The following is a 27739-nucleotide window of genomic DNA, read 5'->3' as shown; positions in this document are numbered from 1 at the left end:
CTTGAGGCTGCAGGAACAAAGAGGGGAAAAAACACAGTTTAAGGTCATAGTGGGGTCAACAATCCACCACACCAGGAAGAGAACCACCTCTTCATACAGGAGATTCATGCAACACATTATGTGCCAAGCTACCTATTCTCTTGCCTGGGAGAGGAAACAAGGGAGCCAGAAATCATGCCAAAAGTATAATTAAAAGAGTGATGGGGTGATCTGGTCTTTGATCTGTGATTAAACTGTAGTTCCAGTCTATAATAATCAGACTACTGGCAGCCATCAACTCCTCTGAAATAGCTCCTCTCTTGTTTCCTGACATGTTTCGGGCCCCACATGGCTCCTGTGGAAGAGACCAGGGCTGGAGGTTGGAGTCAGACAATTGACTGCGTCTGTCTCATGCCAACTCACGTACACTAATGTAGTCCACTGGTAGAAATATTGTCCTTTGTAATGTGACAGCCTCACTTCTGTGATATGCAGTGAGAGTATATAGGCGACAGTACAGTTATAGAAGTTACTCAATCACCCAATTCAATTTCACAGTCGTATTTTAAATGATTCTCGGGAACAGTGTGGTATTATGTTATCTGGGAAGCTGGGTTTGGGGCATGAAGTCACTTACATGACTTAAAATGTGAAACACTATTAATGGCCACTCTAATTATACTGACAAGCATGTTGGAGGAGGCTGTGAGAGGAAACTGCATTCAAATGTCCAGAAGAGCCACAGACCTGTTTGCTAGACTGACTCCTAAAGCTGGGCCTGTGTTGGAGGACAGAGGGTGGAGGTGATGCAGAAAACAAGGATGTGTCCATCAGGCACCAGAGAGCAGCAATGAAGAGGTTCACTTCGGGTTACTTATGGTTTAAATTTCAGCTTTAGGTTACTTATGGCTCAAATTACATCAGTACAGTACCGTGGCACCAGTACCATTTCACAGAAGAAGACATTTCTGAAACTAAATGCACTCACACCTTCCCTGCTGCTTTTTCCCAGCTGACAGTTTGAGAAATAAGAGGCAATATATTGTAGAATATTTTACATTTGTTTTAAAAAAAAAAAAAAAAAGGCTAATCTCAAAGCATTTGCAATGTAAATTCAAACACTCATATGTAAAATTGAACTGCAACTATTTTGATAATCAATTAATGATTTAAATTAGCTCTTAAGTAAAAACAACAAGCGCCCCCTTGTTCCAGCTTCTCAGTTGTGTGGATTTGCTGCTTTTCTCTCTAATGTAATACTAAACTAAACATTGTTGGGTTTCAGACTGCTTGATGGACAAATCAAGACATGGGGACTCTGGGAAAGCATGATGCACATTTGTGACTATTTTATGACAATTGCCAGACATAGAAATGAATCAGCTAATGGAGAAAATAATCAGCAGATTAATCAATAATGAAAATGACTGTTAGTTGCAGCTCTAGAGTGATTCCCTCTAATAGTTAAGATAAATCACTGCAGTGCACAACCAGTCTGGTCACTTGCAGAGGTTTTTTTAAACATGAAGGTGTACAGTACCATCTGGTGGATATTTTCATCCTGCAACTCAATATCCAGATTTCAATAATCTTCCAGCCTCACGTTGTGGAAGCTTTTTATGTGTAAGAGCTGAAATGACTTTTTAAAAACTAAAACTCACAGTATTTTTTCACAATGACGAAAAACAAAAAAGTGAGAACAATGTCTTCTTAAATTCTTGATATTTATTAAATGCTAATACTCCACAGAGCTGTGACATTGGGCCTCAAGCAAGAACCAGTCATACAAACAGATTGGTTCTTTAGTAGCACATGTGAGCGACTACAGAAAATCTGGGGCATTCACCAATTATCTCAAACAAAATTCACGATTGGTCCAGACCTGTTGTATGAGTTGTTATTGACAGATGCACTGTTAACATTTTCTAATTGTTTTGGGTCCCACAATACAATTACTGACTCTCAATCTTGCATGTCATTTTTGTGAATGAACCTTTCCCACAATCGAAAGCAGGTGAGGCTTCCTTATATGGCAGTTTTAATGGGGTTGATTATGCTAATGATCAAATGTCCCGAACGTGCACCTCCTCATGAACAGGTGGTACTCATCGGTCTGAAAGGGGCAATTTGTGCAGCTACGAGAGTCTGTTGAATCCGACTAACAAACCTCATAGAAAAAAATACAAGAACAGGAGAGGAATAAGAAGATGTTCCTGCATGAGGCCCAATGTTCTGTTGTTTCTGTGATTTCCAAATTTTCCTATTTACAAAACCCAGTATGAACCAACTACGCAGCAAACAGTATTTTTGAAGTCAGGTAGAGTTCCTGTAGAAGGACAGCATGTCGTCCAGACTCTGAGAAGAGCCCTGAGGGGGCTGCTGGGCCTGGCTGTGGTCTGTGGGCTCAGGGGGCTGCTGTGGCTGAGACTGGCTCTGCAGCTGAGGTGGATACTGGGGCGGATACTGGGGGAAGTACTGAGGGGCAAAGTGAGGAGGCAGGTGAGGGGGACCTGCAAACTGAGGAGGAGGATAAGGAGGAGGAAATGAGGGATAAAATGGAGGAGGGGGATGCTGGGGATTAAAAGGGGGAGCAGACACAGGGGCTGAAACAATGGGGGGGTTTGAGGGTGGTGGCTGTGATGACGTCTGTGGCTGTGAGGGAGTTGGATGATGATGTTGAGGTGGTGAAGGAGAAGCTTTAGGCTCAGGTTGTGGGTCCTCTTTGTTTTCAGTAGTTTTTTGTCCGGGGCCTTTGGTCCACATGAAGGACATTTTGGATTTATTCTCCGGAGTTTTATTCTTTGCCGCTCTTTGTTTCTTCTCATCAGTAAAATATGCAGAGGGAGGTGCAAATTCTGAATCTCGCTCTTCTCTGAGCCGAGTTTTCCACTCACTAAACATGAACTCTGAAAGAAAAAATAAACACTACAGTTAAAGAAGCTTATTCTTGGATCCAGCACACACACATCCAGTGTCTGAGACAGGTGGGAGCCCATGATATTTAAAATCATTAACAACAAACACAGTTAAAGCAGATAGATCCCTTATTCACTTTGAATCCTTTTATGTAAATATCTAAGCACAGCTCCAAACAAGAAGACAGAAGCGTAGGACACATAACTAATTTTGCCCACCCTTGGTTCCAACATACTCTTGTCATACTCTTCATGTAAAGAAGAATGCAACATATTTATTATGGACATTTAAATAATAAGGTTTACCTTTGCCCCTGTCCCATTCTCTGACATGAGGAACTCCTGGTTTAGTGTCCCTTCTCTCCTGGATCTCCACCTCCACCTTCTTCACTGTACTGACCTCTGGGCAGTCCTCTGGTGGAGGTGGGGGTCCTGTAAATTCACCTTCCTCTTCCTCTCCTGGGAGAAAAAATTCACAGCATTCCCTTGTTATCACTCATGAGATGCAGTATGCATTAAAATGCAGTATGTAAACTGACTTCTACATTTCTATAATGCCAAAGAGGTTGGATTCTAACCTTCATTCTCCTCCTCCTCTCTCTCTGCTTCTTCATTGCCATCTAGTTTGGTCTTCTTCATCTTCCTCTGCTTCACTTTGGCCAGTCGGGCCTGGAGAATGGCCTGCCTCTTCTCCTTCAGTCGTTCTCTTTTACTGCGCTGCTCTGTTGTCTGAAGAACAGGACAGATGCAAAAGAGAAACAAAAACTGAGCAAAACTGAAAGAGGCCTGAATCATCTGTTTAGACTGAAAACAGCTTGTATTCACTGAATGTAAGCAGCACACAAGGTCTTTAAGTGTGTAACAGCGTGGCCAAAGCTGGTAACAGCTGATGAGTAAAATACAAAAGGGGTATATGGCCATCTATGTGGGGCTGGTAGTGAGAAGGGGTTGAATGTTATCATGTTTATATTCACACACTTAAAATAAACATTTCTCTGAGTTTATATCATTTGGGTGATCAGCAGCTGACCTGGTCTCTCAGCATGTCCAGGGTATCTCTCTGTTTTCTGCGCTGCTCTTCATCCTGAGAGAACGAAAAGTAGCCCACACCAAGCTCTCGAGCCTCTGAGATGAACAAACAGACAAAATGTTTTTTATCTTTTATTTTACAACACAAGTGCATGCAGAAACATTTTGGAAATGCTTTGATATTAACCTTGTCCTCTGATGTCCTCATAGTGGATCGGTCCAACAGGCCTCTTCAAAGCCTCCTCTTCCTCCCTCTCCCACTCCTGCCTCTGCAGCTCTCGACGCATGTCCTCTGAGAGTAAGGTCTTCTCAGATGAGGCTTTTCTACATTCAATAATAATATAGATAAAGAGCAGCTGTGCTTCACACCAAAATCTAGTCTATGTTACAACAACAACCTTGCCTGCATCTTGAAAATGTTATTTATTTATTGACAATTGTATTTACCCTTTTCCTTTGAAGTCTTGGTCCATCTTTTTAAATTCTGGCAGATCTTTCTTCATGCACCTTCGAGATCGACCCAAAGCATCCACATAGTCCACCCTACAGAGACACAAGACAGCAGGAGAACAGTTTACTAACAAGTTTTAATTGTTCTCTACTTCAGCCATACTTATCACATAAAGAATACATTTTCATATTTTTCATATATCATTATAAGAAGCATTTGTAGGGTTTGAAGTGGTCATGGTAATACTAGTTTCAAATATTGTTCAAGGAGAGTAACATACATACTTTTATGCAACGTAAAAACATACTACATATTTCCAAAGCCAAACCCATGAAAATGAACTGATCAGACATTACCATTCCTCATCTGGGTTTTGAGGAGCAGGTGTAGGTGTCGAACTGTCTCCTTCCTCATCCTCCTCTCTCTCTGTTTCCCTCTGTGCAAGTGTTTCTCTCTTTTTGTCAATAATCTTCTGCGTGAAATCAACCAGGAACAGACCCTCCGTCTCTTCATCTGACACATTACAAGACAAGTTAAATCCAAAGTAAATACATTTTTTTTGAGCGACAGAATATCAGTGGGGGCATAATTTACACTTTACACCAACCTGGAAAGTCTCCTTTTGTCATCTGCTCGTACAGTTTGGCCTTCTCCTCCAACTTGCGTCTGTTGTGAAAGCAGGAAAGAGGAGTCAGATGTTTTGCTCACCTGTGAGTTACGGCAGTAAACACATATGTGCTGAACTCACTTTGCTGTGTCAAGACTGCTCCGCTCCTCGGCCAGTTGCTCCGCATCTTTTTCAGCCCTCGCTGAAACACCAGCGTTTTGTTTGCTCCAGACATTAGGTTTCTACACAGAAGCACAGAGACAAGATAAGCCGGTCAGTGGTCTCTATCTGCAATAATACAAACAGGTTAAAAAAATATGTCCCACACTAACACATACTGTACCTTCACTTTGGATTTTGATTTGAATCCAGCACCGGCGCTTTCTTGCTGAAGTTTCTCCTGTTTGAATTGTTCCTGCTTCCTGTACAGCTCAGCTTTCAGGTCCACCAACTGTAGGAAACAAAACATTACCAGAATATACTGTTTATTCTGTGGCTAACACAACTGTAGCCTAACTGTGTGTGTTTGCTAGTGGTTTAGCCTGACAGCAAGTCAGCTAACGCTAGCAGCTGCTATCACTTGTTTAAACACAGCCGGCATCAATAAAGTGTTGTAGATCTAGGAAACTCACCGATGAAGCAGTTACTTCGAAGGGGGTCTTCTTTTTATCCATGTTTATTACTTCTTTTCGACACTGCAGTCATCCAGGTTGCTGCTGTGATAGCCTCCTCTGACTTCTTCGTGGGTGTTTCCTCCCGCGGGTGAAATATTGTTTTACCGCCGACTAGTGGCGGCGCTGCTGTAACTACAGCGCCATCTTTAAACTCCCGCCGCTCTGTCGAGATCACACTTTTTCTCTCCTCACATCCTCTTGGTTTCTTCATGAGTTGAGCCCGTTTCTTAAAAAAGTATCTCCCCTATAAAATATCTGTAGCAGAGACTCGTTTTCAATGGGTTTACTTCAAAAGTAACACATTATTCAAAGGTTTTCTCCGCTTTCTGTGATGAGCTCAGGACCAAATGTGTGCAAAAATGTTTAAGAAATTATATGAACATTTGGCCCCTGATCTCAGTGTTCATAGAAATAATGATATGTCAGGTTGAGATGACTTGACCTGCACTTTTGTGTAGTATTTAAAAATTAAAACCCTTTAGCAGAAACCTATGGCATTGATGCCTCAGTGGAAATAATGTCTTACTCATTAAAAAACCCATAACATTAAAGGTAATTTCTTCCGAGCAGTTCGATCAGGTACGAGTTAAAGCCTACTCACTAGCTTGTATTTTAATTGTGTTAGGTCTACAATTTAACTTTGTGAGGTTTTCCTCTTCCAGACAGACCAACTAACACTCATGTAGTATTGGCTATTTAATGCTTTAGCTTTTTGTACTAAAGGATTGTAAGAGGCTTTATGTATTACATCATTACTGATGAAATTATCAAAAAAAACTCACATTTAATATAGTTTTGAAAAATCACAGTTTCATTGATATAATGAATTCAGAACAATAATTTATTAAGCGCTTTTATTTACAATAGCCTACAATGAGATGATGTTACAGTACTTGACCACAGAAAGCAAATGCTTCAACAAACACAGCTTATGTCCAGGTTACATGTGGAAATATTTAAGTGAAAGAGACAACTATGAAATATATATAGTCATATAGTCAACTGTGTGTGAATAGATGCTCTGAACACTAAATCTGCCTCAGATCTGTGTCTTAGAATATAAAATTCAAAAACTCAGCCACTTACTGTAGTACACACATTTCCATGTTAAAAAGAGACAATTAATGGTAATTGACGAGGAGGACTGAGAGGAGAGCAGATGAGATGTCTCCGTTTTGGCTTTATTTTGTTTAAACAGCAAAAACTGGAAACTGAGCTGTTTTCAAAATTGGTAGCATGACATGTTGACTGTTCCATATGAGCTCAGTGATATAACTGTGTTGATATAAAGTCACTGTTCACTCTGAGTAAACACCGTTAGCGATTTGTTCCATGTTTGGTTTTACAGTCCACGAACTAATAGTACAGTCTTGTAATCTTGATGTACATGCATAGAATAGCCTAGCCTCATTTATCAGTATCTCTGTGACTGCAATACTATTACCTCCATCATCCTATTGAATAGATAAGATGATCAGCAGCTCACAACAGAGAAATGCCTACTTTGTTATCAATTTAAACATTTGAACAGTCCAATGCTACCAAGATATGACAGCACAAGTACATGATACTACTCTATTTCATGCATTTTTAAACCTGTATGAAAGAGGATGAAAGGTATATAAAGGCCAGAGGCTCAAAACACAGCACTGTAGGCCATTGCAAGGGAAAGACCACTAAGGTTGGTGTCAGCATCAGATTTAGAGCGGCTGATTTGGTTTTTTTAACCTTGTAGTTTGCTTCATCATTTGTGCGGTAGATCAACCAGTGGAGATTTTGGTTTCACCATGTTTTTGAAAAGAAGCACCTGTCTCCTGGTTTGTCTATTATGTTCTCTGACCCTGTGGTGCAAGTCGGCCAGTGCAGGCTCCAGTTTTCTCAGCCCTTCACAAAAACCTCAGGTAAGGTGTTGTCTGTAAAGACTTAAACTTTGACTATGACTAAAACTTTCACTTTATTCATAGTTTAGTTTTTTCAGTCTGCAGGTATTATTTTCTGTCGTGTAAATGTATAAATTTGCAAGATAGAATAAGAAGTGAGAAGTCTGACAGATCTCATGAGATGAATTATTTTTCTTTTTATTCTTCTATTGTAAAGCCAAATTGGTTAAAAACATTCGATTTCTCTGATTTTGGTCACACATAGAACAGGGGCAAATCTTCCAGAGTCGGCCGCCAAGTCATGGTGGAGCCTAGTCAACCCACTGAGGACAACCACATCACAGTGAGTGGAAATCACAATCATGACCACAGCACACCACCTCAAATCATCCCTGTAACTTTATGGTTTTCCTCTCTGAGCAGGTAAGTGCCCCCTTTGAAATTGGCATCACCATGACAGCAGAGGACTTTGAGGAGTATGGCGTGGTGCTGCAGGACATCATCCAGCGTCTGCTGGGAAACACAGACACAGCAGGTGCACCAAACCTCTCCGTTTTATACATAGAGAAAGGCTGTGGCCAATATATAGTAAGATAATTAGACCTACAATTGTAAATGTTATCTTTAACATAATGTCTGTTTTGTTTCAGAGGGACCATCACAACTTTGAAGATCATGGAAAAGATCCCCAGATTTGCTGTCTCACTGCCTTCTAATTTCAACTATATTAGATAGTGATCATTAAAACATAAGTGAAAATAAGTCGGTGGCCTGCAGACATGCTTGTTTCATTTCTTTCAAAGCTCATTGTATTCTTTAGCTTTAAAGCTCCGTACCATCAAATCTAGCAGACATGACTGGTTTACAAAAAACATGAAACTGTTCAGGAGCTGAAACCATGTGTAAGATTTAACAAAATAATCTTAACCAAAGATCTCACATCCCAGTGTCCTCATCAGTGATAGAGATGGTTCTGCTGTCATCATGTGACCTCATTATGAAGGTTAACTGGTGTACACATGGCTGAATATGAATTGAAAATAATACAGAAGTTAATTTCTTTAAGTTTAATATTCTATATATGGAACTATCAGATGCATTACTCATATACATACCTGTATGATGATCTAATGTTACTCAGAATTAAAAACACCTTTTCTATAGCAGTAAAATCAGTCCTTATTTGTCTTCATAGACTATAGTGCTTGTAAGAACAAAAGCATCAATTGAAGTTTGGTCCCTCTGTCTTATCTATGATTGGGTCTTAAACAAAAAAATAACAGGGCTTTGTTTTGTCTCTTTAATTTGAGAGTGGCCTCTAGGTTGCAAATGTGATATATCTCTGTATCACGCTAGCAAAATAAACAAAAAACAAAACAGAAGAACTTCCTGTTCAAATCTCAGAAACTAGGTCAAACACAGCAAAGCACATACTCTCTTCAATAAGCACAGATATATGAACCACATGTGCTCTGGCCTACTTTATGGAAAGGACATGAAACTCCTGGAAATGAGGCTTTCATTAGCAACCTGGCAAAAGGAGAAATCTGTGTATTTTCAAATCCCTCTTGTCAAACCTAATACACAAGAGACACATCTATCCATCAACCATTAATCTAATCCTCGGATAGCATACTCAAACCACCAAAAAATGTCACGAGGAGACCTGGCTAATCATTCACAAAATAAAAAGCACTCAAGCCAAATGTGTGTGATAAACACAGCGGTATCACAGTAGGCTAATGGACCAGTCTCATAGCCTCTCCCTCGTTTCAATAAAGAAACAGCTTTGCTCAAGGCAAGCATCACAGATGTTTACTTCACTATGTTACACACAATATTTTACTCTCTTCAATTTACATTTGAAGCAATCTTTGCTCAGCACTTATGTGCATTAAGGAGTAAATGAATAAACCATAATCAAAGAATGAGGAAGCAGGGATAAAGGCTTTTAATCTGTCTGCTATATCACATGACTACACAGTGGCCAGACAAGGCAAACATCCAGACAAATTAGAACAAGGTAAGGTAACACAGCAAGAACACCAAAAACTTAAAAAGTACAACTTCTTAAGAATTAATTTCTATGATGACAATGACATAAAATTTAAACAGATAAACAACAATGAACTGTATCTCTGTCAGATAATGGACATTTTCATTTCAGTCCGTTTTCTCTCTTTTACTCAGTGAAAAATCAATGTGAATCTTTCAGGATGTTTAAAATGAGAACGCTCCTCCATACTCCAACATCTCTACACGGAGGAGTGATAAACCTAAAACAAAAAGCTACATAAAATGTTTATGTGTCTCAAACCAGCTGCAGAAACACTGATTCTGTCTTTTCTTTCTGGCTAGTTTTTATCCCTCACCTCTAAAGATCATATTCCGTAGAGTTGAGTGGTGTTGTTTCGGATAGTGGTGAGGACTGTGGCCATGTCTTTTCCCTTCAGCAGGCTCAGCTCTTGGAGAGTATGGATGCCCATTCCAGGATGTGAAAACCGGCAGACGTCTTTACTCACCTGTTAAAGAGTGAGACACACTTATATGTATGTAGTCAAAATGTACCTTCCTCTTTAAGTTTAGCAATGGTGTCAACAAGGAGAGCACCTCAAATCTATCAAAAAAGGGGTTCATACAAAAGTTGGGCAAATATGTTTTTGAAAATTGACCAATAGTTTTATACCGAAGTGGCCAGTAATTGATATTTTGTACCAATAATCAATATCTGGACAGTCTGTCTTTGTCCATTCTTGGCATTGTGAAACATTTTCAGATGGTAGGCAAAAGACACACAATAGTTGCTCAATAGCAAGGGAAACTCAAGAACACATTCATCCTTATGAGGATTTAAGAAGCATTATTACCCTGTAACATAATTACAAATATAAAGAAGTGGATGGCATAAACGTCAAATATCAAATATTTATTACAAGGCCAACATCAGTCTAACCAAAAACCTTGCAGCTTTTCACAATTTCCATTAGTGCTGCAGCTACAATTGTTTGGTCTTTAAAATGCCAGAAAATAGTTTAAAATGTCCATCACAGCTCTCATATACCTCAAATATCTTGTTTTATCTGACCAACAGATCCAAATATATTCAGTTTACTGTTGTTTAAATTGCGAAAAAATCCTAATAATTGAAGCTAAATCCTGTTCATTTTTTGCATTTTTTAGAGAGCAAAAAAAAAGACTAAAACCAATTCATTTTTTAACGATCAACTGATTAACTGTTTCAGCGCTAATTTCTAGTTTTCTTTGGATTGATATCTGTCAATAAATGGTCCAAAGTGATATTTTTCATACCTATCCAAGAAGAATATGCTTTCTCTTCTTTTTAATATTTTTGTGTAAACCTTCATCTCTTAAGAAAATCAAGACATTTCTTCCTTTAGGAAGGGTTTCAATATCTTTTATGTAAATCAGATGTTTACTAATTGTTCTCAACAATCTCAATTCTTTAATTGAAATGTACCTGTGTTGGCAGGAAATAAGGTGCATCTGTCTCCAACACAATGCGGTTCAGAGGGATCTGGCGAACAGCATCTCGGGCTTCGGTGGCCCTGGAGTAGGTGATCAAAGCTGTGAAGCCCACATACAAGTTGGGGAACTCTGTCAGGAACGGCTCAATCACTGGATAACTGTTTGTGAAACAGTGCCTGGACACCACAGAAGTAATCAAGAAATAAAATTCACAGATTAAAAGGAGCAACAGTTTGCACTTCCTTGCACGATCCTTAAAAGTTCAAATCCTCAACATTTCAGTCCAAGTTGATTTGGAGGAAATTTGCAAAACTAAGCTGCTGCCAATGACTGCTGTTTTCTAAACAGTCAGCAAAAGCTGCACTTACAAATATATTGTGCTTTGCAAATTGAAGTCTTTTAATGTGAAGACTTCAACTTGTTAACTTGTAACTGTGAAAACAGTTACAGTGGATGATATGCTGCATAAATCTTTTTATGGGATTATAACTTTAAATGGAACAGTAGTACTACCTTTGTAATATTTATTCATATTTATAGAGAAGACAAGAAAGGACAGAAAATGTGATGTAATGAGAAGAAGCAGTCATATTATTTTCCTCCACACCTATGAATTTTGTAATCCCAAGGAATACATTTCTTCATGATTGCCAGTAGGTCATCATCTGCGTCCCTACAGTGGATCACCAGAGGCTTCTGCATGGCCACTGCCAAACGTAGCTGACGCTCAAACACCTTCTCGGAGAAGAACCACAACATTCATTATTATTTTACAATATCGTTATTCCATTCATCACATTATCATCATTTTGAACCAATTAAAAATTATAATAAATGCCAATCAAGTTCAAGACAAACAGTTACTGGATTACAAACATTTATTTATCAAATAAGACCTTACCTCTTTTTGCCTAGAGGCGTTAGTTGAGTTTTTGTGAGAGTAGTCCAGCCCCATCTCACCAAATGCCACAGCTTTTGGGTGTCGCATGGCCATCAGTATGTTTCGTTCATGGACGCTTGAGTAGTCTTTGGCAAAGTGGGGGTGGCACCCAAATGCCCCCCATACCAGGTCTTCAGTAAGCAAACCTTCCCACAGGGCGTCTTTCACCATGATCCCTGGGTTACAGAAGTCGGTAATACAGCCTCGAAACTCTGGAGGAAAGCTACTCCGGTACTGCCTTTGAAAACTGCTGAATGTCCCGCGGAAGCCAAGTTTTCCATAGAGCATGTCTATATGGCAGTGTGTGTCTATGAAACCAACCTGACTGTCCTGATTGTAGGGGTAACTGGTCCACACAGGTTGTGCTCCCAGGGACAATCTTCTCTTAGGAGTGCCACCATGAGTAAAAGAGTAGGGGTAATGGATGTTGGAGCCAGCATCTGACCACCTGCGTGTGGTTGTTGAGTTCCAGTGAAGGTTTGATTCTCCTCTATTTGAGAACAGTGGAAGTGCAAAAGGATCTGATAAATTGACCTTCGTGTTAGAGGAATGAAAATTCACCTTTGAAGGGCCAGCGTTTGGTGGTTGGGGCCTCTTGGATGAGACAAAAACTGTCCTCTGTGACGGTGAGAAGGGCACCTCCATGTCCTCAGCATCTGCATGGGTGGCTGCAGTGGTTTCCTTAAAGGGCAAAAATGAGGGAGAGGAAATTGTACCTCTCTGGGAATTGACTGAAGGACTTTTGTGTTTTTGTCTGTCAGGAGAGCCTTTCTGTGGAGTCGTGAAGCAAGACCAAGATTCTGGGATATACTCCAGAGTAGGGAGGGATGAGTCACAGTCTTCAGCTTCTGGCTCATTTTCTGTATCAATTAACTCGTCTTGAGAGGATGTCTCTGCAAACATAGAGACCTGAGCACCAAACCTCTTGGGTGAATCCTCTCTTTTTATCACAACATACTGAAAAACATAAACAAATAATTAAAAATTAATTTAAAAAAATCCCATTCCCCTTAGCTGTAATCTTCAATGGCTTGATAATTATTCTATGATCACAACATTTTAAGGATATCAGCTTCCTAGCTTCAGTACAGGCATGGTCACTTTTTTTCAAAACGCAATTAGCTAAATGATAAAAAAAATTAATCATAGAAAAGAAAAATTACAGAGGAGCTGCAACTAAAATATTTGAAGATATATAAGTATAATAAACTACAAGAAAAGATAGGTCTTAGTGGACATACCCTTCCTTCTGTTTTTGGCACAGAGCTGTCATCTCGGGCTTGTGGGGGGGACCACTGATATTCCTGGACAGTCCTGTTGTCTCTGGATTTATTCTCAGGTTTGATCGAGGAGCAGTTAATATTCATGACAGTTCTGTCAAGTGACGGTGGACTGGGCACTTCAGTCATCACAGGTGAAGATACAAGTGGCAAAGACAGGTCATTATCGTTGGTTCTGTGGGTGTTAGAAGTGCTGTGTCTTGCATTGGAGCTGCCAAGGGCAGCCATCACTGCCATCCTGTAAATAGCCTTTGATCCCTCCTCAGGTGTCCTGTCTTTCTTTTTCAAGATGAAAGAATGAGATGGAGGTGGTGATACTTGCTGGCGGTCCGTTGATTCCAGCTGCTTGGATGAGTTGTCTGTAGGTTTTTCCTGACAATTATGGTGAAACAAGACAGATCAATTTCTCATTTCCTCACAAGAACTGAACATAATGCACAAGAAAGCTCATTTGACACTATGGACAGAGCCAGATTTACAGTAAAGATTTACCTTTAAAGTTTTGAATGTCTCAGAATTTTTCCTGGAAAGTTTCCTCAGCTTAACTTTGCCTATAGAGGGTGTGCTTTCACCAAGCACCTCTGCTTTTCTCTTAGACTCAGATCCTGGGGAGTCACTGAGGGGCAGAGTGTCTGAAAATTCATCTGCTGACATATTCCAGCGTGAGGGTGTGTCTGAGCCAGTATCCCTCCTCTGAAGATGTCTGGGTGAGGTCACTCCAGTTCGTAGCCACTTGAATGTCACCTTCTTTCTGCTGCCGTCCATGTTTAAGATCCTGATCAAGGATACAATTTGAAAAGAAATGAGCAGACCTGTACAACCATCTAGCACATCTTGCCAGCAACAAGGTGAAAACATGAAACCATCACTGTTAAAATACTAAACTTGAAAATGCAGTATTTGGTTAATTTACAAAGTTAACAGAATATATCTCAGTGTTTCATGATGAGCTTAGTTAGTAGACGAAGACATAAACAATAGCCACAATGAGAAAAAATATACTTTTTGGAGAAAAAGTGCATCTTCTCTGGATCTATTAAATCAGTTTTAATTGCTTTGAAAGTACAAAAAAAAAAAAAATCAACAGTATGGTGAGCTCTTACATATCACAACACCACACTTGATATGTCCCATCAATTTTAGGCGCTCAAATGCGGGCGAAGTTAAAAGTAAAACCTAGCTTTAGCGTTACTGATTTGGAAACGGTGTGCAGAAGTATTTTTGGCACATTAGTCTGACCTGGCCTCGGTTGAAAAGAGGCAGCAGCCGCACAGAGACAGGTGAGATCTCGGTATGAGATGAGGCCTTTAGCCTAGCACCTCCACGGTAGCCAATTAGCTATTTACACTTGTTTCAAACTGCACCTCATGAAGTAAATGTTCCAGTGAGCTGCGAAAAGAGTCTTAGTGGTTATTTTTATTAAGATTTTACACTTATTTACCACGCAAACGTTTCGCTGGCTACATTTCTAACTTAATTTAATTAACTAATATTGAAGTGTTGTTAAGTTACCGTTTCCAGCTCGGCGCCGTGGAAATGTCTGAGACTTCACGGGTGGTCAGCAAAAAGGTGTCATAAAGCCAGTCTCTACCCGGAAGCGTCAACGATTTCTTGCTAGAAAAGTTCCTAATCTAAAACAAGATATGAAAACGTGTCTTCTGACATTTTAAATTAGATTTGATCACAGAAAAGAAGATTTTAAACAAACCGCTAGACCGTTTGACCGAAATCACACGACCAGACAAAGTCACATCTCGCGAGATGACCGACGAGGTTTTAATTATGAGCGAAAACACCTGTCGCTTAGGTACATGCGTGTACAGATTCAATGTAATTGCCATGTCAGAAAGCATAAATGGATGCCATGGATGGATGAGTGGGGAAGGGCGATTACATAACATTTAAAAGGCAGCAGAGAATATAGGGTTTTAAACCTGCCATTAATTATGGCCAGCAGTGAGGCACTCCTCACAAGTAGGCTACCTCCATATTTTTCCAGTTCCCTAATAGGTAAATGTTGTTACAGATGCACCACAAAAAAAAAAAAAAAAATCAATAAATTCTTAATGCACATTAACATCAACCAGACAGAAATTGCATCTTATCAATAACTGGCAATAATAACAATTTTCCTTTTAAGATAAAAAAGAAAAGAAACGCAAAATAACTGATGATGTAAATCAGGTCATTACATCAAATTAACCTGACTAGCCAAAAGCTACACATATTGTGAATGCAATAATAATAATGGGAAACTTTATTGATCTCTGCAGGAAAATGTCCTCCAGCTCAAAGTGGAAGGTCAGACGGTATACAGTATATAACAGCTCCCCCTGAGATGTTCATAAAGTTTCTAAGGTTTTTTTTTTACTTCAGCATACAGTAGTTACACATGGTATTTTACACATTATTGTAAGCACATTATCGCAATGACGCAATCGCAATTTTTTTCAAGTTTAGCTACTCCTTCAAACTGACAACATTTTCACTGAAAGGCAAGTCCTTCTTCAGGTAGTGAACACTGCATCTTGACAGCTTCTTAACTTTGAAGGGATTGAAGGTTCATTATGCACAATTACCTCAGAGTGAAATCATATAGTTTTAAGTAATGTGAACAAATCTGTACAGAGGGTTGAAATAATTGTAGTAACTCTCTTTTTGTCAAACTTTTGGTAGTCCCAGAGAGGTCTTGTAGGCGCCAAAGCTGTATCCTTTACCTGTGAGGAAGCAATAAAGATGCATCAGTCTTATGGACATTGAATAAAGCAGTCAGGCACATGAATGTCACACCAAGCTGATACTAACTGTATACGTGACATGTTGCTGCAGTCAAAGCTTGGATCAGTACTTACATGTTGAGCCCTTCTTCTCCACGATCCAGTAACAGAAGCCCCTCCTGGCACGGTCATTGAACACATTCCTGTACTGGGGCATGTTTTGAGGTGAGGTTTTTGGTGTGTCATGATAGGTGCCTAATTAAGAACATATAATAGTGAAACAGCAGGGAAGCAAATAACAAAAACAAAAATTGTTAAACTCTTGCTAATGTGGAACTTACTGTATCCATGCACCATGGAAGGAATATGATCAATAACTGCAGTTTCATCCTGAGTCAGAGGAGGTAACAGGCTGCTGGTAGTATGGTTTTGAACACCTTTGTGTGATTCATATACTGGGGAACATTAAAAAAAACAATTTAGAGACAATTTTTCCTCAGTAACATAGAGTATATCCAGAACTCTGTGCTGTTTTAAATGTACTCCCCTATTACCTCCGAGTTTTATATTATCTGTTATAATTTTTACAAACCTGTGTTCTTAAACATGGAAGCTGGAAATGATGCAAGATAACCTGGTGCCTAGATGGGAATAACATAGCATCACAAAAATACAAAGTGGTATATGTTTTTGTTATTAATCAACCAAGAGTGCCATTAGTCTGTGTATGACTCTGTAAGTAGAAGAGGGTTTTTCTTTAACTCCTCTTACCATTGTTTTCATTTTGCTCCAGTGATCTGTCTGGAGATGTGGAAACATCACTGGGTGACTCCTCGGCCAAAATGTCATGCTGGTGAAGAAAATGGATGGATCATGAATATTAGTCTCCATCTAGGTTACCAGTGTATCAGCCCCAGCCGTGGATCTCCGCTGCAAAACAAATACTGGACGTTTGTGAGACAAAGAAAAAGCTCTTGACAGCGACAAGACTTACTGCAGTTGCCTGAAATGACTGGAGTCCCATGTTTTTTTCTTCTCTCCTGCCTGCATGTTCCTGATATTACTGCATCCGACTCCCCTCATCTCACACACACAAAGACAGCTTGTGTTACTTTGTCGCCTAGCAACGTCTTCAACGACAGGACCCTTGCTGTGAAAACCTGGAGCTGGCTATTATTTCAGATTCCAACACGTCACTTGGAATAGACATCCGTGTGTAGTCTGTCTGTGAGCTTGTACAGTCAGGCTTGTACAAGTGTTAATTATGTTATTCAGCTTGTACAAAGACTGATATATTACAGCTGAAGTTTTATGGCCATCTCTCCACTGCTAAGTACTTACAAATAATATTGTTTTAAAACAGAAAAATGTGCTGCTTCATTTTATGTTGGTAAAATTAATCAGTTTACTTTTTAAAATTTTACATACATTACTGTCCATACAACAAAGGTATATGACAAAAACACTACCAAAAAAAAAAAATTGAAATAAAATTCAGCTTCATGTGTTTGACATCAGTAAGTTATAGAAAAATAACTAAAAATAAATTACTAAAAAAAGATTAATTAAATACACTCCCAGTCATCCAACTGAGCCATTTCTTGTATTTAATAGTAGCTTGTGTGTTGTGTGCACAGGTACTCTACAGGTACTTTCCTTGTACTCAGTATCAAAAGTGACAGTAAGAGTTTGCTCATTAGACTCAACTGTTCTAATAGTGTAACTATTCTCACAAAATAAACCGAAGTAAGTTTCTCATTGTGTAACCACCCTTTTATGCTCTGAGAAATTAAGTTGCAATTTTTTGTTTTGTTTTTAGGGTCATTGTTTTGTAGTTGACATTCACCTGCAGTACTTAGAGGCTGAGCTAATAACTAAAATAAATACTCTTCACAGCACATTTTAAACAGTAAGGAATATATCTTTGATTTATTTTGTACACCAGTAGACAATGAAAGTCTTTGAGAAACAGTAAGAAGGTATGAATTTAAGACAAGGTCACAGAAGAACAGAAGGGGAAAAAAAGAACAAAGTAGGCAAAAAACAAAAGCACAAGATTCTCAGTCACAGTGTTTCACAGCCTAATCTTAAAAACTGTAAAGACAATTTTATTACTTGGTTTTCCCCATAAGAAATTAGCTGCAAGACTAAATTTTATGAGAGACTCTGCCCATGTGCCGTCACTGGTATATTCTTACAAAAAGTAATGTAAAGTGCTTAAGCTAAAGATCAATAATGATTGCTCGATGACTCAGTTTCTGCTGAGTTTGGGATAACAAAGATGTTTTTTGAGGGATGTGTTTCAGTAAACTGGCACTCATCAGTCATCAGTCAATCCCCCATAAGAATATTAAAAACACATATCTCCCTGAAATACCTATCAAATCTAAATATACACTTTTTTGTTTCCTTTATAAATTGCCAGGAAAGACATTTGCTAAAGTTAGTGAGTGAAACTGACAAACAGGCAGCAGATCTAACCAGGTCTAATTTGCAGAAAATGTAAGATCTCTGGTGACGTCTTTGCAACAGCTGCTGACTCATCCAAGAATTACCTTGACACATGTTATCTTCTTTTTTATTAATACTTGTGTCTTGTCTTTCTGATGTGTAATACAGTAGCACCGTCCAACACTGATCAATGTCCATGCAGTTTCATGTCATGTCATTCCGCCTGGTCTTGGATCCTCTCCAGCAGATGCTGCTCTACTCGCTGATTCATGCGGTGGAGATCTTTCAGCACACTGGGCTGATCTTCCAGCTCCTCATGGAGACACCGTGCTATTTCCAGCCTTCTATAGTCTTGTGGTCGCACAAGACGCCGGATAACCTGAAGAGCACGATCCTTGAGGCTGTAAACTGTATAAACCAGGCAAATGTTTACAATATGTACAACATGCAAAGACCATGTTTCTAATATATTTACTTTCACTTTAAATAATTACAAAAAAAAATGATACCAGTGTAAAGCGGACAAAGAAAACCTTAGTGGATTACAGTAAATCAAATTTTATGTTTTCTCATAGAGATATGGCAGGATTGTGTTTGTTTGGTTTTAATTGCCACAGTGAACACAGAGTAAAAATCACAAGTCGCTTAAACATTCACACACCCCCATTCAACATCCACACTGCACTCTTAACAGCAACTGGTCTCTGTGGCATGTGACTTGCTGTGTTTCTTTATGTGTATGGTAAGGCCCACTTCAATGACGGCTAATTATTTGAGGTACGTACACATATTTGATTGGTGTGTATGATGAAAATTCAAAAATCATTGCAGAGGGACTCACAGCAAGATCTGTGGATTATCAAAGGGATTTCTGGAGCTTTTTATACAATTTTGTTTTGTTTTGAGCACCACAAGCCAAATGATTTTCATCGGTTTTATTGCAGTGTGTCTTAAAACCCTGTCAGAATAAACCTAATCTACCTGCATGACCAGATAAAACTAGGACAAATTTGGCCCTTTAAACTATCAGTGGAAACTAATCACAGCGCTTTAATCAATGGCAACATGAAAGCCGTTCAAAATACACCAATATGATTTAGTCATGATTTACTGCCAGTCTGAGTGTACTCAGAGGCGGTTCACAGTCGAATGGGTTTATTACACACTGCATCATAAGTCTACTCTGAGGGCTAATATTTTAAGTCAGTTAGCAAATCTTACCTGGTAAAGTGATATTAGCAAATGTAGCATTTCCATCCTCTGCTGGTTTAGGAAGAAACAGCTCTTTGCAGTTCACCTTTAGTGGCTCATCAGTCTCTGCATCCCTGAACATCCACGGGTGACCTGGAAAGAACATGCAAATAAAACATGTAAAAATGGTTGGTAATACACAACCTACTGGTGATAAAAATTTCAGTGACAACAGGCAAAACATTTACACTGCAAATCACAACATCGAGACTCGAACTGCATGTTATCGTGTCACACTTTTTGGCGGCTAGCCTCCTCATCTTGGCGAGAAATGTGTTCATGTCCACAAACCAAGAGGCCTGTAAAATATCACAGAAATAAAATAACTGCTTCTGCTGAAATCGAGACAGTTTTTAAGGGAAAACCAGAAGCTTGTTGTCGCCTTTGTTTATAGGAAACGTAAGTCAAATCTGAGCCAAAGCAGCCGACGCTTATTCTAACGCTTGTGAAACTGGAAAAGTTGCTTTACCGACGAATGTGCACATCTTCATTTCCGCGCCTGGCCATATGTCATCGTACGGATGGGGTTCCCCGCGGTAATTTATCCACAGTGGTCGCACCAAACGGGGAGTGTGGTTACAGAACACAGCACGGATTGGTATTCGGCTTTTCAGGGAGCGAACCAGGGGAAGAGACTGCTCTCCCTCTTGAGGCATCGGTAGCTAATTCACCTCCGAACTGCGAGCGCAGCGGAATTAGCAGGTTAGCTAACGTTAGCCGGCAGCTAGCTAACAAGAAAACAACAAACGAAGCCTGTTGTCGACCCCGAAGTTTGTCGGATTACTGACAGGTGTGTCACAAAGTCAGTCCACTTAGACTGTATCGTTTAAAAAACCGACGACTAGCAACTTCTTCATAACGCCGCAGCGAAGATAAGGTCTCTTGTTACATGTTCTGAACTATTTTGTTTACACTTTCTCTTCCGGTAAGAAAGCGAGACGTCAAACTCTCCTGTACTGTGATTGGTCGAGAGAGGCATGACGACATCTCGGTCTCACAGAAGATATGTTTCGTACGTGACTGTGAGTAGCAAGACAGAAAGTAAACACAACTTTATCCTAAAATATGATTTATCTTTAAAATAACTAGTGCTTTACTGATCAGTTTGGGTTGCCCGGTTGTGGAGAATTCTCCCCCAGCATCATGCTTCAATTCCTTCATGAGAGCCCTGCAAGCCATCAAATCTGCATTATGAATGTTAAATTATAATGCAAAAATTCTTAAAAGTCATTAACAAACGGTACCATGTTTCTTAATAAAGGGTGATGTGTTTCTCAATTCAAAATAAGACATCAGCAAACGCTAGTAAATGTTGATTAATAATTAATAAAGGCGTCTACAATGATCCACCAAGTCTGCAGTTGTAAATGTTAATAATAGATAAATAATTATGAATAGATTTTGGTCCAGATGACTTGTAGCTCTTTCCCAAAAGATAATTGGTCGAATAGTCCGTTGGAGAGGTCTTCCAAGTTCACTAAAGAGACAAGGAACACCCAAAAGTACTTTACAACTAGTCTATAAAGCATTAGTAAATTATTTATTAACTGTTAATAAAACCATTAATTACAGCTTATTAACCCTTTAGAAATGGCACCTACAGAGTAGCTTTGTTTTCTGCAACAAATTCAACATCGCAAACTGAATAGCAGCAGGTACATTACTGTACATTTCTAAGGCATTTGTACTTTATTTAAGAATTTCAATTTTTCTGCTACCCTGTTTAAACTCCATTAGGCCATATTTAAGAGACATATAGGCCACAATACTTTTACTCCAGTACATTTCTCTGACAGCAATTACTACTATGTGAACTGTGATTTTACATACAAAACATGCTGTATAACCATTTTATAGAATATAATAAGAATATTGAGATGATGCTCCCCAAAAGAATAAAAAATAGTCAAGATGATCCCCACTTCTACCATCTGCAATATTAAAAGACTGACACATTTAGACATCAGCAATATTGGTGCATAAAAATATGTAGGATAATGACCTAATAATACACGGACAGGGGTCATTCTACTGCATAATGAGTACTTTTGATTGTTTTGCTGACAAATACACAGTAAAAGTAAAATTCTGAATGCAGTACTTTTACTTGTAATGAAGTAATGAAGTAGGCCTATGTATTGTCGGGCTTTTAAGTAAAGGATCTAAATACTTTTCACAACTTGCAATCAGCATATTAAAAGGAATAGAGGAAAGAAATTATCAGACTTATTAGATACCCCATTACTGATATAGGTCTCAACTGAAAAACGACCTCACCTAGTGCTCTGGAGCTTTCAACCATGTCATGTTTACTGTCTTTACCTGTGAAGAATCGAAATCGAGTATGTGCCTTGAATTCACAGTATTGAATGAAGTAAGCTCCACCCAGTTTCTTCCTCCCATAAAACACAGAGGGACAGCTGTAGAGACCTTCCTGAGCACGACCACCCTCCTCTCCAGAGAATATTCCCAACCTGAACACGACCTCAACAGCTTCAATAATATTTGAACAAAAATAACCATAAAGGTAGGTAGGAATAAAATGCCTTGGTAATTTGACATGGTCTTTTGGCAACAGAAAGAGGGAAAAGTAATAATGTAACAGACCGGGTTCTTGCCAGGCATACAATAAAATACAAGAAGTTACAAGAATAATTTGATTTTCGGGACCACTGTCGGGTTTCAGTGTAATTAGGCTGTCTGTCTTTTATTCCCCTTCAGTCTGCTTTTCAGTCAGTAGGCAGGTCTGAACTTTTTCACGACCGAGGCACCATGCATCCTCTGAATGACAGTGGCTTTGTGGATGCGGAGGACGTGGCGAGAGATGAGAGTCTGGCCAAAGCGGAGATCGCACTGCTCAGTGTCATCTTCGTCAGCGCCTCCATCCTCAACACCACCGTGCTGCTCGTCCTCTGGAGACAGCGCAAACAGATGTCCAGGATGCGCGTCTTCGTGTTTCACCTGTGCCTGGCGGACCTGGTGGTCGCTTTCTTCCAGGTGTGCCCGCAGCTAATGTGGGAGATCACAGACAGATTCGCCGGGCCAGACCTGGTGTGCCGCCTGGTGAAGTACCTGCAAGTTCTGGGCATGTTTTCATCGACTTACATGATCGTGGTGATGACAGTGGACAGATACCAAGCTGTCTGCAACCCTATGGTGAAGTTCCAGCGGGCACGCACAAGACTGAACATCCCTGTATGCGTCGCCTGGGGGATCTCTCTGCTGGGCAGTCTGCCACAGGTTTTCATTTTCTCACAGGTCGAGGTTGCACCCGGTGTACTTGACTGCTGGGCTAAATTTATCCAGCCATGGGGGCTGCAGACTTACATATCCTGGACCACGCTGGTCATTTTCGTTTTACCTGTTATTACCGTTCTGGTGTGCCAAGTGCGCATCTGCCGGGCCATCCAGATCAACCTGTACCAAAAGACGCAACAGCGGGGCAGCGGGGGTCTCCCGCTGCCATCCAGAGCCAGCGGTGTGGCCGGCATGTCCAAGGCCAGGGTCAAGACGCTGAAGATGACGGTGGTTATCGTGCTGGCTTATATTGTGTGCTGGGCTCCCTTCTTCACTGTCCAGCTATGGTCCGCCTGGGACACACACGCACCAAAAGAAAGTAAGTTTCTGACTTGTGCTCTGTTTTATTTGTCTTATTTTACTGTGTATTCTATTTTTGTTTTACTTTCTAAATACGTGTTCACTCCTATATAAAGCTGCAGTCTCGACATGCTATCCGAGAAGTGCGTAATTACGCACAAAACCCACAGCATCTTAACAGGTATCAAATGACTCTTCTTTGCACCGTTGTGAAGCTTTGCGCTTCTCCTGTCATTCCAGCTGCGACTTTCACCATCCTGATGCTGCTGGCCAGTCTGAACAGCTGCGCGAACCCCTGCATTTATCTTCTGTTCAGTGGTCAGTTTCCCAAAAGACTGCTGACGCTCCTTTGCCCGAGGCTGTCCAGCGGTAAAGATTCAATGCATGAGGACGTGACATTGGTCAGCACGTTGTACACGAGCTTTAAAAATGTCTCTGAGTCTAAATGAAGGGCCTGGAAAGGGGGAAAACCTTTGGAGAAGCGTGTGAAGTCGGCGCGTCTTGCGGAGCGGCCTCTGAGCTCTCTCTCTCTCTGCACTTGGACAGATGATGTGAGGGACAGGACATACTGCGTCCCTCTGGGTCTCTGACATATAAAAATATGGTTTGTCATTGAAGCAGTCCTCCATGAGTGAGAACGGCGCTCCAGATGTTGTTGGATGTTAATGACAAAAGCAAATGGTGTTTTGTTGGACTGTCAGTCCAGTGTAGGCTCTGTAAATGGTTGGTTTGGCTCATGTAATCACGTTGTTTTGACTGTGACAGTTTGTGATACAAAAATATTCTTCACATTTAATAGCAGCTGGGTGTGGACATCTGAAACAGGTTTGCATTTTCAGACAGTTTCAGTGATTTAATTTCAGATAAAGCAATTCAGAATAAAGAAGAACAAAAAATTCAATTGTATTGTTATTTTATGTTTTGGCAAAACTGATATTATACACGAGTGGAATTCTGAGTGAAATGCTAGTAACTATACAACAGGATATTACATTATACCATAGTCCTTTGAGCTGAGTTCAAAGACCTTAAGGTATAAGGTACTGTGTACTGTATCTATAGCTTTATTTTCTATAAAGAAAGCAAGCACAACTGTGTTTTCATGAATACAGAATAAATACAAAGACTGTTTTAAGCATGCAACAATTCCTCAAAAAATTATAAAAAATTGTGAAATACATTCATCACTTCTATAGTCTTACTCAAAATCAAACAATCACATAAGTGACTGTACTTGTAAACTATTGTTTATGCTATAAATGTGGAATAAAGTCATATTCTCACAACTGCTTTGTCTTTTTATATTTAAATAAATATTATATACTATATGTATTTTGGAAAATATATAAATGACAAATTAATAGCTATGATAATAATAAAGACTATTTACCAAAAAGGTTGTTTGCATTGAGCCAACTGAGGTTAATTTGTGATACCCATTTCTCACTTAAACAAGGGTCACATTGTCTACAGTGTGACTGTATCTTTCCATTTATATCACACTATGTAAAGAAATTATATTAACCAGATTCAAACCTGGTGTATATCATACATAGTATGTGCATTAACTACAGGACGACACTGAGATTTTCACATTGAAGGAGCAGCATACCAAAGACTGACACCGCCTGAAAAATGTTACACAAGCACATAGCCCATATACAGGCAACGTGGTCTGCTTATTTTCACCTCCACCCAGGTGAGTGCATGTGAGGATAAAAATGCTTTTATCAAGGTAAAAATGATTCTGATCAGGACTGTGGGTCAAACCTGAAAATTTGTCAGTGACCATCATTTTCTTTCAGCTGTTATTTTGTGCATTAGGAAACTAATGCCCTGTCATTAGATCAGACTGGAGGCAGGTCATTAGAGTCTGTCACCTTTGTGAGAGTGTGAGCATGTCCAGCAGCGGCGGTGAACAGAGTCTGTTACAAGCTTATGGAATGATTTTTGTGCGTGTCACTGGGGCAGCTTCAGTTTCATCCAAGAAAGCTAATATGACTCACTACTTTGACCTCCATGACCAGCAGTTATATAATCTTCTCACTGTGTGTATTTTGTCACTCTTGTTGTTACATGTCACCTGTTTTAGGTGCTACTTAGGATTTGTTTCTTAAAGGAATGTTTCAACATCTTTATGATTATTATTAACCAAATGTCAAAATAATCAGCAGCACATTACAGCATGTGCAGATGCTCCCTCCTGGTGAGGAATCCTTTTGACACCCTCTCCACATGCAGCTCAGCACTCTTGGCTGGTTTTAGGACTGGACAGGCAAAAACACTGTTTAGCAGTCCAGGGATTTGTCATTCGAAGTGTTTGAACCAAGAACCTGTTGTTGGAGAGCAGTCTGCACACAAACTACATCACCCTGAATTTTGTTTCCTGACAACATCAGCCTTATCCGTCTCCTGTTGCGGGGACACTGAACAGTTGTCCTCTTGAAAATTAAAAGTAAGTCAAGCATTTCAGTGTTGCACACCAGCAAAGTCAGGCGCCTGTAAATAAAATGTAAACACTTTGTACCCACCGAGAGCATGGGCGATTTACGAGAAAATGAGCTGTGTATAGTGGGGGTCAAAAGGAGCCCAACAATGGGGGCCCTCGATCAGGATGTTAATCATACACCGACTAAACTTAGTTTCAGTAGATTTTAGAAGTTAAACATGGCAGTTTACGGCTTCAAATATCACTCTATTTGCAGCTGTGAAGAAAACACCCCCAGCATCCACTCACAATCTCTGGTGCTGTCTTCTTCTTCACCTTCCTCTTGACTGTCTGATGAAAACCATGCAGACGACCCGGGACTTCCGCTCGTTGCCACGCCCATAGCATAGCAACAGGTGGTCACCCTGCATCACCAAGGTTTCTCACAGGTAGATATCTCGCAGCAGACAGGCGTTTCCAGATGTGCCGTTCAAAGACTACAAACGCAGCGGTCGGCTGAGGAAACTGAGTGGAGCAGACAAAAGACACATCAAGCTGACTCCCCTTCGAAACCAGACAATGTCCAGCACTGCCATCAACTCATAGCTGGTTGAAGACTTGCAGCCAAAAAGCTAGTTCTCCAGTGTGAAAATGAAAACAAAGACAAGCATCTCACCAATGCACGAAAACACAAGAGCTGGGAAAATGACAAAGCAGGCCTTATCCATCACACACTACCATCAGGGAGACATGTGATCTGTCCTAAATTCATTCTGTAGCAGGACGATGACCCCAAACATGCACCCAGAGATAAACCTTTTCCATTATTTGATTTTATTTTTTGTCCTAAAAGTAGGATTAATGTAATATTAAAGTTGAAAGTGACGAGTTTGTGTTTTTGTTGAGTTGCTTGCTGAACTGCACACTGAAAGGTTTGTGTTGTCCACTGCCACCGTTTACCCTCGTCTTGACCACACACAGAGAGGCTCTGACCAGGCCATAAACAGCTGGTTGTGTTTCTTGTGTTTCACATGTCATCTTCATCAGACCCATGTGGTCGCATCAGCTTTCCTGCCTGTATCTTAAACAAGCAGGAAATGTGACTGGGTATACGTTTCCTAATCACCAGGTCCCAGCGTTTTCTTCATTAATACAAACACACATTTAAGACATTTAATCCTTATTGCAAGTAATGCTCTGGATTAAAACATGCTTTAAAGTCAATTGGCCTTTTCCCCTCGTGGATTCCTTTTTACATGGGCTGCCACAATTACCTGATTTCCCCATGGACATCAGTAATGCTTCATCTGATCTTTAAATAGCTAGGGTTCAATCTGATTAATGAAATAATACAATTCAGCCATGTGTCAAATTACTTGAAAACACACTCTCAAGTCCACCACTCATCTAAAGGATTTTTCAATATTTTCACTCATTTCATATGTGTCACTCAAGTTAAAAATATGATTATCCAAGTATTACTTTATCTCAGTTGTTTCACTGTATTAGACATATAGAAATAAATTGACAAGAATGTTACATAAGGCCAAATAATCATATCAGCCTGGCGTCAGACGTTTTTTTAAAACATGCACACTGGCTGTAATTGAAAATAATGAAGCCTAATATTGTCTTGCATCACTTAAACACACGCACATGTTCACATGTAAATGAATACAGTGGCAAACATATTACATCACACATAAATGAGCTTGTTACAGCCCATGACATCTTTATCAGCAGATGGAGTTAGCTCAGTTGTCACGGAGCTGTATATAGTCAGAGCACTTTCTGGATGTCTCAGCCATGCTGAAGGAAATATTTAGCTTGATGTATGATATAACCAAAAGTTAAATGTGTTCAGTGTAACAGAAAGTTTGATAATCTAAACAGCTCCGTGACCACTGAGAAAACTCTCTCTGCTTGTGAAGACAGTGAGATACAGCTGAGGCCTACAGAACAGTGGCTCTTGAATAAAGACAGGTTTGCCAACTGTTGTTTCCAAGAACAAGAAGGAAGTGTTAAAGGGGAACTGCGACAATTTTACACATCAG

General features: G+C 39.8%; 6 protein-coding genes across 8 annotated transcripts in view; 3 read left to right on the top strand and 3 right to left on the bottom strand.

Moving 5' to 3' along the window:
* Nucleotides 1-1301: 1301 nt before the first annotated feature.
* ccdc174 (coiled-coil domain containing 174) lies at nucleotides 1302-5763 on the bottom strand. Its single transcript, XM_071495444.1, has 11 exons — nucleotides 5614-5763; nucleotides 5325-5432; nucleotides 5123-5223; nucleotides 4982-5040; nucleotides 4731-4887; nucleotides 4371-4466; nucleotides 4111-4247; nucleotides 3925-4019; nucleotides 3473-3623; nucleotides 3201-3353; nucleotides 1302-2885 (listed from the first exon to the last, which is right to left on the bottom strand). The coding sequence occupies exons 1-11, from the start codon at nucleotides 5653-5655 to the stop codon at nucleotides 2293-2295; spliced, it is 1692 nt and encodes a 563-aa protein (XP_071351545.1). The 5' UTR covers nucleotides 5656-5763; the 3' UTR covers nucleotides 1302-2292.
* ghrl (ghrelin/obestatin prepropeptide) lies at nucleotides 5117-9162 on the top strand. Its single transcript, XM_071495460.1, has 5 exons — nucleotides 5117-5254; nucleotides 7415-7556; nucleotides 7801-7878; nucleotides 7959-8070; nucleotides 8186-9162. The coding sequence occupies exons 2-5, from the start codon at nucleotides 7443-7445 to the stop codon at nucleotides 8203-8205; spliced, it is 324 nt and encodes a 107-aa protein (XP_071351561.1). The 5' UTR covers nucleotides 5117-5254; nucleotides 7415-7442; the 3' UTR covers nucleotides 8206-9162.
* LOC139631312 (small ribosomal subunit protein eS26) overlaps nucleotides 7019-27739 on the top strand; it is a 90827-nt gene continuing 70106 nt past the window's right edge. Inside the window, exon 1 of the mRNA XM_071495459.1 lies at nucleotides 7019-7022. The gene's annotated coding sequence lies outside the window, so the exon portion shown is untranslated. The remainder of the gene's footprint in view (nucleotides 7023-27739) is intronic.
* Nucleotides 9464-15021, bottom strand: tatdn2 (TatD DNase domain containing 2). 3 transcript variants are annotated; one of them, XM_071495434.1, is made up of 8 exons: nucleotides 14754-15021; nucleotides 13734-14016; nucleotides 13203-13613; nucleotides 11923-12918; nucleotides 11629-11756; nucleotides 11014-11197; nucleotides 9908-10057; nucleotides 9464-9824 (listed from the first exon to the last, which is right to left on the bottom strand). In XM_071495434.1, the coding sequence occupies exons 2-7, from the start codon at nucleotides 14004-14006 to the stop codon at nucleotides 9917-9919; spliced, it is 2133 nt and encodes a 710-aa protein (XP_071351535.1). In that variant the 5' UTR covers nucleotides 14007-14016; nucleotides 14754-15021; the 3' UTR covers nucleotides 9464-9824; nucleotides 9908-9916. The 3 variants fall into 3 exon arrangements, with proteins under 3 accessions (XP_071351535.1, XP_071351534.1, XP_071351536.1); XM_071495433.1 differs by having other exon boundaries at nucleotides 9464-10057; XM_071495435.1 differs by lacking the exon at nucleotides 9464-9824 and having other exon boundaries at nucleotides 9914-10057; nucleotides 11014-11120.
* Nucleotides 17854-20570, bottom strand: vhl (von Hippel-Lindau tumor suppressor). The gene is made up of 3 exons (XM_071495458.1): nucleotides 20130-20570; nucleotides 19631-19753; nucleotides 17854-18817 (listed from the first exon to the last, which is right to left on the bottom strand). The coding sequence occupies exons 1-3, from the start codon at nucleotides 20314-20316 to the stop codon at nucleotides 18624-18626; spliced, it is 504 nt and encodes a 167-aa protein (XP_071351559.1). The 5' UTR covers nucleotides 20317-20570; the 3' UTR covers nucleotides 17854-18623.
* LOC139631308 (vasopressin V2 receptor-like) lies at nucleotides 20561-24543 on the top strand. The gene is made up of 4 exons (XM_071495451.1): nucleotides 20561-20682; nucleotides 22073-22187; nucleotides 22382-23276; nucleotides 23498-24543. The coding sequence occupies exons 3-4, from the start codon at nucleotides 22433-22435 to the stop codon at nucleotides 23704-23706; spliced, it is 1053 nt and encodes a 350-aa protein (XP_071351552.1). The 5' UTR covers nucleotides 20561-20682; nucleotides 22073-22187; nucleotides 22382-22432; the 3' UTR covers nucleotides 23707-24543.

This window comes from Trachinotus anak, unplaced genomic scaffold (genome assembly GCF_046630095.1).
Source record: "Trachinotus anak isolate AG129_WGS33_773 ecotype Australia unplaced genomic scaffold, CSIRO_AGI_Tana_v1 ptg000013l, whole genome shotgun sequence".
Classification (NCBI taxonomy): Eukaryota; Metazoa; Chordata; class Actinopteri; order Carangiformes; family Carangidae; genus Trachinotus; species Trachinotus anak.
The sequence above is the reverse complement of the archived record's forward strand: the minus strand, read 5'-3'. Positions and strand labels throughout refer to the sequence as shown.